The sequence below is a fragment of the Mus pahari genome, chromosome 8 (genome assembly GCF_900095145.1).
Source record: "Mus pahari chromosome 8, PAHARI_EIJ_v1.1, whole genome shotgun sequence".
Classification (NCBI taxonomy): Eukaryota; Metazoa; Chordata; class Mammalia; order Rodentia; family Muridae; genus Mus; species Mus pahari.
Window position 1 is genome coordinate 19,855,221 of NC_034597.1, and position 10,896 is coordinate 19,866,116.

The following is a 10,896-nucleotide window of genomic DNA, read 5'->3' on the forward strand; positions in this document are numbered from 1 at the left end:
TTTGCGCCTGGTTTTTGCCAGACTCTAAAATGAAAGGACAAAATTTGGCGCTGACTCTTGCAGCTCTGATGGCGACTTGTGCGATTTCAGCGGCATCTCCCGGAGAAAAAACCATGCGTGCCTGATTGTTCTATGGTCCCATAGCCGCCGCCGCCGCCGCTGCTGCTCTGTGTTTGTGTGTGTGTGTGTGTGTGTGTGTGTGTGTGTGTGCGCGCGCGCGTGTCTCTGTGTCTTAGTGTGTGTGTGTGTATGTGTGTGTTTGGGTGTGTGTCTGTGTGTACACAGACGTCCACTAGCTAACTCAGCTGCAGGAGCAGTCCCTGGAAGCAGACGTTTCGGCCACAGACCCAGAGAGGAGGAGCTGACAATCAGGAGGCGTGAGCCGCCAGGAGTCTGCAGAATTCGTGGTGTGAATGAACTGGGGGCATCTTGGGCACAGGGATTGCCCCCCCTCCTTCCCCGCCTCGGGCCACAGTTGAGTAGTGGGGCATTTTTTTTCACCTTCTTGTGAAGAATTTTTTTTTATTATTTGTTGTAAAGTCTTTTGCACAATCACGCCCACATTTGGGGTTGGAAAGCCCTAATTACCGCCGTCGCTGATGGACGTTAGAGAGGGAGCGCCTCGCCGCGGAACAGTCGCCTGCGCGCCCTCGTCGGACCCGCGGCTCCTGCACTGTGTCCCCGCTCGGCCCTGCGCTTGCTGCTCGCCCGCGCGCGCCGGCGCCCTCTCGGTTCCTGGGCACATTTCCACGCTATACCAGCTCCTCGGTCCGAGCCCGGGCGCCAGTGCTCGCTTCCGCTCCGGGTCGCTGCGCCCACCCGACGCGCCCAGGAGGACTCCGCAGTCCTGCTTTGGATCGTCCCCCAAGGCTTAACCCCGACGCTTCGCTTGAATTCCTCGGCAGCCTTCACTCGGGTGGCGACTTCCTCTCCGCGCCCCCTCCCCCTCGCCATGAAGGTAAGTGTTCTGTGCGCACCGACGCTCCCTACTATTTTTTTTTTTTTTCCTTTTCAAAGTTAACTGAACTCTTTCAGTTTATCCCTGTCCTCTCCATTTCTCTAACTGCCTGGAGAAAGCTACCAGTATCGCTGGCAGGGACTCCTATCTTTCCGTCCCTTACCCTGGGGACACTGCCTCTGCGTCCTTGGAGACTTTTTGCACCGGCTATTCTTCAAGCCTTTTCAACTATGGAGAAGAGCGAGGGCAGGAAAGACAGTTCGGGTCACAGGCGGCCTGCCTTTTTACCTCGAGAACCGGAGTGTAGTTTTACTATGTGTATTTCAGCGACTGGATAATGATTCGATTCATCAAGTATATATCAAACGCTCATTTCACCGGCACGCGGAGATTGTGTGTGGCTGGAGCTCTGAGGCCGGCTGAGGACTGTGTTAGGAGAAACGACTGCGAGACTAAGGAAACTAGGGGCCACCTACCCTAGAGCAACACACACCCCACCCCCAACCTCCGATCAGGGCCCAGTTCCCGGCTCTCCAGGTCAAGTAACCCGAGCGTTCCCGGCCTCTGTGCCTTTAAGAGTGCCTGGCGGGGGGCCAGAGCGCACCCCGCGTGGGGAGCAGGGTCTCGTTATTAGCTTTATTAGCGGCCTCTGGGTGAGCTCAGGTCCTTTACTGCAGCATTGGGGGCGGGGAGTAGTGGTCCTAGTGGCTTTAATCCTGCCCCCTGAGCGGAGTCAGCCTAGTGCTTTGGAGACTCTGGGGCCTCTGCGTTGCGAGAGCGGGTGGGGGTTAGTTTGTGAACTCGTGTTTGTTTTAATTGTCAGTTGTATGTTAAAGCCGAGTCACACACTCTGAGGGTCACCGAGAGTTCACTTTTACAAAAAAGTTAACGTTTCGTCTTGAAATATAACTAGCAATTTTCCAAACAACTTTTCCTCCGGTTGCCCTCCACATCTGGATAACAATTTCCATTTATACTTCATATCTCTGGTTTCCAGCTTTCTAGTAGGGAGTAAAATGAAGATCGGAACGAAGCTGTTTCCTAAAAGCAAACAACCTCCTTTTTTCAAAGAAAGGGTTTTAAACCCTGGTGCTTCTAAGGCCCTGTTTTACCCTCTATGCCCTGTCCGAGCCACAGCTCCGTGGTCGTACTTTAAATGAACAATTCGCTCCTGGGAAATAACTTGGGCCCAGTGGTGAGGTCGTACCTCCTCAGCATCTGCTGTCTTGACGATATTAGCACACCACCTAGCCAAATTTAATTTCAAGACATTTTCCATCATGCGAGGCTTTGGGGGGGGGGTGCTGATTTGGAAGAGACAATGTTGTAAGTACCCAGCGATTGATTAAGGAATGGCGGAAAGTAGGGTATGAGTGGACGCGTTGGAACCCCTGCTCTGTTTTGGGGACTTGGGGAGCTGGAGATCAGTTTTTTGACAAGCCGGCTTTAGTCTTGGCAGTTCGGTCCTAGATCCTCCAAAGGAGGTCCAGCCCAAGATCCTGGTCTTCCCTTCCAGAGCGCTCCTGTGCACAAGGGGCTCGCTACGTGCCGGCAAAACTCTGAGCTTTAACGCGGCCTCTCTAACCGGCCGCGCGGTGCCGGCTGCCCCCTGTTGGCCATCTGGAAATAAGGCCCCTCTGAGTCCCAGTCCTTCAACTTGTACCCCTGAAGACAACTCAGCCCCACTCTTCCCACCAAGACGCTTCTAAGGTCTCCGCCAGGGGACAATCTGTGTTGCCCAGAGCTTCGAATAGAAAAGGGCCATAGGTGTAACCCAGCAATGAGGCCTTGGGCAATTTGGACTAAGGATTTCGACCCTTTCTGGTTACTGGTGAGGGAGTGTCACAGTAGAAGGCCTCGGGTGTGGCCCTGGTTGTCTCACCAATTCTTTCTGTGGTCCCGGATGCTTCTTGTGTTTCCCCCTCTCTCAGCCTCTGCTTCTTCATCTATTAAACACAGAAACAAAACAGTGATTTTGTTTTCGTTTATGAAATTCGTCTGTAAAAAAAAAATCCACTGTAAAGATTGGGGACTGAACGGATCTTTAATTTCTCACTCTCTCGGGGCTACACAACTGTTTTAGACAAATGACTCTGTGCTCAGTTAGTCGAGGTAATTGTGTGGGGGGTCCTTGAGAACACTGGGGGACATCGCTGAAGCTTAGGAAAAGGAGCAGACCTTTATCTCCTGGACTATTACTGTTCTCTGATCTCCTGGCAATTCTGGATCACTCGGGAAATTTTCAGGTTTCTTACCCTGACTGCGGCTCCAGACAACCTCTGTCTTATCTCACTGGCTATTTCTGCCTGCTGCATGTGCCCTGACCACGTGTATTCATGGAGTGGGACAGGTACAGCTCAGTTGAGCCCAGGCCGGAAAGATGGGGAGCTACGCTTCTTTTGTCTACTCCCCCTTAAGCAGGCACCCTACTGGTCATTTCTTCAGTGTCTTCTCTCTGCGGTTCTTGAAGCCGGAGAACCAAGTTTGTTCCAGCGACCGAATTCCCCTTCCTCAAGTTTCTCCATCCTGTCTTCTTGGTTCAGAGAAAGAGCAGACTGGAGAACAAGGTTCAATTTCCATCTCTTCAAGAACAGAGCTCTGGGAGTTTCCCATCTTCCTTTTCGCCACCGGGAGCCTGGGTCACTCTCTTCCGCCTAGTTGGCATCTCTCATCATTTCCACTCCCAGACGTGAGCCCTAAATGAAGAGTCTAGCAGAAGGAAATGACCCGATTGGGGAAGTAGGGCCACTGCCCCCTACTTCCCGCCTCCTGACCTTGGAAAAAGACTCTGTGCCTAGCCTCTCTAGTGTTTGCTTGTTTCTGCACTTGGGAGCTGAACACTTTTACGTGTGTCCTGTAGCTATCTAGACCGAGGAAGTAATCTTTTCCCACCCACTTCCCTCTCCCTCGTGTTGGCACCTTAGAGCAGCGCTGCAGCCTGCACCTTTCACCTGCCCACCCTGAAAGCTTTGGGGTTTCCTTTATGGGGAAGCAGCAGCATCGAGATTCAGCTTCTTTGGCTTCAAGCCCCGCAAACGCTTTTCCTTCACTTCACCCACCCCTGCGCTGCACCTCTTAAAAGCCCTCACCCTCCACTGTACGCCCGGGAACGACAGATGCTCCGACTTCTCAGTCTGCTTTCCCAACCCCTATTGGAAAACATTTGGCTCGTTCTCTGGATAATTTTGACCAGAATATATATATATATATATATATATATATATATATATATATATATATATATATATATCCCTGTTGCGGCAGTCTCTCGAAAGTTCTCCTTCCACGCTGTCTTCTTCGCCTCGATTTCTCCTAAACTCACCCGGTCGGATGTTTTACACTCTACAGTGGAAGTGTTCCTTAGTGAGTTCGCTGTGAGTTCCCTGAATCGCTCAGATTTGTGGGACTGCGATAGACTGGAGAGGAAAGAAATCCGAGGTATTTCCAGGCAAGTGAATGGGGTCCAAGGCAGATGCAGCTCTCGGGGCTCTCCGGCCGATCTCCTTGGGACACCCCTAAGCTGTAACCGAGGAGACCTGAGTTCTGTAAACCCCGTGCCTCCGCTCGCTGTTGGCCAGAGTTCTGGGAACTGGTGGATTTGCCCCGGGGGCGTCGGGATAGGGTTCGGTTTGTGTGGTTTCGGCTCTAACAAAGAGATTCCCTGTAATCCGCCGAATCTGTTATCAATTTCTCCACCACCCGCGCCCCGCCCCGCGCGCCCCGCCCGCTGTGAAGCTCCAAAAGTTAGTGAGACCCGCCGCGACTTGAGAGCTGGAACCCTTCGCAACGTGTGTGTCTGTGCATACAAGTGTGTAAGTGTGCACGAGGGTGTGTATGAATGTGGTGTGAACGTGTGTGTGTGTGTGTGTGTGTGTGTGTGTGTGTGTGCGCGCGCGCGCGTTTTAGCCTCCACTAGGGACTCTAAACCTTTGCAGCCTGGGCCGCGCAAAGAAAGACCCTGAAGCCCACCCCTCCCCTGGAGGAAACTTGACACTTCAGGCGGGGGTAGGGAAGGAGACTGAACCTTCTTTCTCTTAGACTGGGGAAACTCCACATTTCCATTCTCTTCAGGATGCGTCCCCAGCTTTGCTGTGCTTTTGGGGACGGCAGAGCCGAGACTCGGAGCACTGGTTAGCTGGCGCTGGGAAGCACATAAGCTCCTCTACCAGGAGCCCGGAGGTGTGCAAGCCCAAGGGGAGGCTCGAAAAGAAAAGCTACCGCCTGCTCCAAGGCCCCTTAGCATTTCTACTGCCTACAGGGTCCCCTTCATCCCTTTTGCGGAGCTGGTCTCGGCAGGGCCTTCGCCTGGAAGAGGTTCACCTTTCTTGCCTTTCCAAAAGAAGGGGCTCCCTACGGGAGCTTTGGGCATCACAGAGTTACCCTTATCAGAGACATAAAGGGGAACGTTGGAAACCTGCTCCTCGTACCCACACTCTTCTCTCTCCGCCGCCGCCTGCAGGTGGAAAAGTCACCAGTGGGAGCAGCCTGAGAACTCTCTGCCCCCGAATATCTTCAGGAAGGAAACTTCTCCGCCCGGCTCCCAACGCCCTGGAGGCCAGGGGCACTGCTGATGCTTGGGAGCTGGCTCCGCTTGGGAACCTGTCGCCTCGGCCCGTTTGCCAACTTTTTGGAACTGAATGAACTGAGCCCGACTTGGGCCAGAGAGGCTAGACTGGAGGCAGGGTGGCAGTGTTCTTCAAGACACGGGCCTGCAGTGGTGTGATGAAAACATGGGGACAACTCCAAGAGAAACAACAGGCTCTCCGTGGTTTTCGCCCCGCCTCCAGCCGCTGCTGGACCTGGGGACCAGAGGGAGAGTAAGCAGTCAGAATAATGGGGTCCGAGAGAAGGGAAGGGTAGGGGAAAGATCCCCCCTTAAAGGAACTGAAGCCGGTTACTTCTTTCAACCCGAGATCTACGTCTCCTCTCAGACTGACTCGAGGCCGCTGGCAGGAGGGGGCAGGCTTTCCGGGTTCCCCGGGGTGGGAGAGCCGACCCTCTTCCCATTCATTATCCCTTACCCCCCAACTCCATCTACTCCCCGCCCCAAACTGGCTGAAGCAGATCCTAAAGGAAATCCAGGCTGCTCTTCCCCATCTGGAAGTGGCTTTCCCAAAATCGGCCCCGTAAACTGATTATAAAACATACGATGTTAATTCGGAGCTGCATTTCCCAGCTGGGCACTCGCGCGCCGCGCTGGTCCCTGGGGCCTCGCCCCCACCCCCTGCCCTTCCCTCCCGCGTCCTGCCCCCACCCCCACCCTCGCGCCGGCCACCCCGCCTCCTCGGCAGCCTCCGGCAGTGCGCTCCACTCGCCTTCGCGCTCTTCTCGCCCATGGAATTAATTCTGGCTCCACTTGTTGCTCCGGCCCAGGTCCGGGAGAGGACGAGGGTGGCGGCGGGTTCCCGAGTGAATTTTCTGGGAGGGACCGAGCGCAGCGGGAAACTAGAGGGAAGCGAGAGGGTGCGGGACTGGAAGTTGCAGGAAGCCTGGTACCCTGGCTTTGACTCAACAGTATTGAGACGTGTTTGTAATCGCTGGCGTGCCCCGCGCGCAGGATCCCAGCGAAGTAAGACTTCCTGGTGAGGTTGCGTGGGTGGATTAATTTGGAAAAAGAAACTGCCTATATCTTGCCATCAAAAACCTCACGGAGGAGAAGCACAGTCAATCAACAGTAAACTTAAGAGACCTCGGATGTTTCCGTTGTTTAAACTGGTATGCTTGAAAATTATCTGAAGGCAATAAACATCTGCTCCTTTCTTCCCTCTCCAGAAGCCCATTGGAATATTAAGCCCGGGAGTGGCTTTGGGGACCGCTGGAGGTGCCATGTCTTCCAAGTTCTTCCTAATGGCTTTGGCCACGTTTTTCTCCTTCGCCCAGGTTGTTATAGAAGCTAATTCTTGGTGGTAAGTTGATTCTGTGTGCCTATTCTTCCTATAAAAAAGTACACTTGCACTATGCTATGGCGTTGGGTACATTCATCTAATGTAGATGGGTATGTGTTCTATGAGCTTTTAAAATATGAATTTTCTTGTAACCCGCTCATATTGTAAATCATACACTCAGTTCCACGGGGAAACCCGAATATATAAATCTCAGCCTTTTTCTATGAGGCCCTTGTTGAGACGTGGGTTTACTGTAACATCGTGTACTAAAAGGGAAATGCACTTCTTTAATAATTGTAAGCCTATCTATAACTTTTGCCACCCCCTCACCAGGTAAAATAAAAATGAGTTTCCCCTTTATTTTTCTGTCCTTTGAGGTTATTAACCCACAGTATCTGAAGCAGCAGAGTCCTAGAAGACATCTAACCCCCAAATAGAGAGTATTTGCACTTGAAATTTGATCAAAGGGAGGTGAACTTGAAATAGTCAAATGTCCCTAAATGAGGTTTTCTCTCTGGCCTGCAGTGAATCCAGGGGTTTGTGTGTGGCACCATTCTGGATATTTTCTCCCTGGTAACAGAGTAGCATTATTATTATTATTATTATTATTATTATTATTATTATTATTATTATTATTTTCCTTTTCTGAAGGTCAAATGTGACTTCTGGTCATTGGATTTCCTAACTTGAATCCTTCATGTTCACTTAAGAATCCCCTTTAATATGTCTAAAAACATGGGGGATTTTCTTCAGTCTGTATAGACATCCCCATCTGTGTTTCTATTCCTCGGAAGTTACTGCTATCTCCTACCAATGAGATGTTCCTGAATTTTTGAGGAGGATTCATCTACCTTGTAGGCACTGAGTCACTTTCTCTAAAACCAGTGGCTGGTCTCTGAAAACCTCCACTTCCCCCCCTTTCTCAGTGACTCTCAGAAATACTGGTTCAGGTATGCATAGTGACTGGAGAAGAAGGCAATGAAAACTCTGACCGAGGGAGCCAGATGGCTGGGTGGGGACTGCACAATACCTCTGTTTTCTGCAGAGTTTAAACAGAGGAGTTCTATGAAGCCCTTCTCCTACTTTGTCATGCAGACAAACAGGAGAGAAAAGGCATTTGTTTGCTTCAAGCCCCCGCATGGCTGACATGTTTTGGGGGAGGCGGGAGCTACCTCTAGAGTTCACGTAAATCTTGAATGAACATCTCCCCCTGTCCCCTTTGCAGGTCTCTAGGTATGAATAACCCTGTTCAGATGTCAGAAGTATATATCATAGGTGCACAGCCTCTCTGCAGCCAACTGGCAGGACTTTCTCAAGGACAGAAGAAACTCTGTCACTTGTATCAGGACCACATGCAGTACATTGGAGAAGGTGCGAAGACAGGCATCAAGGAATGCCAGTACCAGTTCCGGCATCGGAGATGGAACTGCAGCACAGTGGACAATACTTCTGTCTTTGGCAGGGTGATGCAAATAGGTAGGACATGTTGGGATGCCCATCACCTTTGTCTGTAAAGGCCTTTGTGTTTGCTTCAGTGTTTGATGAGCTGTCCTCTCCACAGCCTGGGTGATGGCTTAGGAGATGTGTCCTTTTCCAGAGTGGTTTTAATTCTGATCCCCACTTTTGATTGCAGCCCTAACTCCTTGAACAAGATCAGGAGAGGGACACCCCAGACCCCATCCTTCCCTGTGACGCTTCATGGGTTTTTGTTTGTTTGTTTGTTTGTTTTTGTTTTTGTTTTGTACAATGCATTTTATTTAAAGTAGAAGCAGGATACTTGCTTTGATTGATCAAAAGTAGATGTGGCAAAGCGTAGCCATTTAAGCCCTTTTAAAACTAAAAACCCTCCTGATGGTTGTGTCTTAAGCCACAATCCAAAAGCCAAAGTTGTCATCTTTCAGAACACTGGCAATGACGGCAGTAAGGTTTTGATTTTCCTAATATAGACATTTCCTGAGGCTACAGAGATATATAAAGTTAAAAGCTTTATTTTTAGTCCCAGAAAGAATTTTAATAAGAAGTGATACAACTTGTGTGTGTGTGATTTTTGACAACTGGCAGAAAAAATACAGACTTGGGCTTTCCACATAGAAACTTGGACATAGCAATTGTAAGTGTTTTGTGTGCAGCTTGCGTTTTAGTTTCAAATATGTTGTTGAGTTTGTTGTTCCATTCAGGGAGGAGGCAGCATTTAAATTGGACCAAAACAACAACAAAAAAAAATTGAAAACTCAGTTTGCCTGTGGTTTTCTGCAGTAGTCTGCGATCCTACTTGACAGATGGGCCCTGTGTGTTTTCTAGTGTGAATATTTTAGGTTTCTTTAGTTTTATGCAAACAAGCCTTTATAATTAATAAGACTGCAGTGACTCCAAAAGTAAGAAGCAATTTATCAAGGCAATTAACTGTTTATACTGACTGGAGATAAAGAGTTGGCTTAATATCCATCACAGATGGATAAAATACTTTTGAAAGAAAACCCTAAAAAGTGCATTCATTGAGAACAAAAAAGAATTGTCAGTGGATGCTTGAGCCAAGGGACTTCATAAGCAAAAATAACACAGGTTTGGAAACCACTCCTCTAATCCATTGGGGGAACAGCCTGCAGCCCCAGCCTGCAAGGTTCATGGGGCTTTGTCCTTTCTGTCAATGATTAAAATGTGCTAATGTATATCCTGGGGTCGGGCTGAAGTGGCAAAGCCTGGGGAACCAGGACCAATCCCTAGATATAGACCGTTTTAAGGTAGCCAAATGGGGGTATGGTAGGGACCTTACTTCTGCCTTCTGAAACTTCAAGAGAGGAGTTAAAACCTCCTTCAAAATTCTATTTGAATGTCAAGTGCTGTTGGGCATTTCCTTGATAAGCACCCGGACTGCCTTTAAACCCACTGTGTTCTCACAGGGACAGAAGTTAGAAAAAGCCAGGGGAAGGGGGCAGTTGCAAGTGCTTTCCAACTGTGAACTCACTTGAATGTAGCTTTGATTGACATCCTCCTTCCTCTCCCTCCTCATCCTTGTCAGGGAGCTTGCTTTGGGCAAGAGGGTACCAGAGAAGTTCTCCTTTGCTGAGTGAATCTAAATACCGCTTCAGTGTGGTCCAAGATTCAAAGTGCCTTGCCTGTGTCCTCAAGGCCTGAGCAGAGCTCCTACTCCCAACGCCTGCCATTTAATTGTCCCCTCTTTGGTCTTTGACTGTGTGGTACTCCCTGGGAGGGACTGGATGGTGGGGCTTGTGTGAGTTCCACCCTCTCAAAGTCTGGTGAGATGAGAGTGACCAGTGACCAGTGCTGTGCGTGGTCATCAGATGCTCCAGGAAGCACAGGATGCGTCTTCCCTGGCCAGAGGTTCCTAAGTACCTGGTTGTCCTAGAGCAGAAAGCCACCTGTCAGCTTAGGTTTGACTCTCAAGAGGCTTTTTTTTTGTTTCCTTAATATTTGAAAGAAGGGAAGGAAGAGTAGGAAAATTATAATAAATTTTCTGGATGAGAAGCATCAGAGACTGAACTCCAAGAATGGAACAAAGTCTTTGCCTTCTTTTTCCTAGCTCGGGCTTTGCTTGAAGTCAGTGAGTTTTGGGGCAGCTGAAAACACCTTTGGTGCCCAAGGTGTGCCTGGCTCACTCCAAAATGCTCAGGATCCCAGGGATGTGGAGAATAACTCTTGTCTGTGAGACTCTGACCCTGTGAGAGGCCAGTGTCTGAGAAGCTCCTGCTGCCACCTCTGACCCCTTTCCAGGCTCATTTTTCTAAGGTGCCAGTTGCCCTGGAGGCACCATGCGCAGCCGCCTCCTGAAGGGCCCCCAAGCTTCATTTTGGAAACATTCTCATTTTTCACCCGTGTTCCTTTTCCCTACCAGCTTTTGTCTCGCTCCTGTCTTTGTTTCTAGACTGTGAAAAGATGTCAGGAAGGCACCATTTTTAAGGGATGTGAGGATCCAAGTCAGCCTAGATTTCATGCAGAGGGAGACTTAACCAAATGAGCAGCCATAGACACAGAGGCTGCACACACACACACACACACACACACACACACACACACACACACACACACACACAC

General features: G+C 50.0%; 1 protein-coding gene across 3 annotated transcripts in view; it reads left to right on the forward strand.

Annotated features, from left to right (window-relative positions):
• The first annotated feature begins 231 nt into the window (after positions 1 to 231).
• Wnt5a (Wnt family member 5A) overlaps positions 232 to 10,896 on the forward strand; it is an 18,581-nt gene continuing 7,916 nt past the window's right edge. The window contains exons 1-3 of one of the 3 annotated variants that reach the window (XM_021203632.2): positions 232 to 958; positions 6,731 to 6,864; positions 8,069 to 8,319. In XM_021203632.2, the coding sequence (XP_021059291.1) occupies positions 953 to 958; positions 6,731 to 6,864; positions 8,069 to 8,319 (391 nt within the window). In that variant the 5' untranslated portion in view covers positions 232 to 952. Of the gene's footprint in view, positions 959 to 6,122; positions 6,332 to 6,451; positions 6,528 to 6,730; positions 6,865 to 8,068; positions 8,320 to 10,896 lie in introns of those variants that run through there. The other 2 variants (XM_021203633.2, XM_021203634.2) reach the window with 2 other exon arrangements.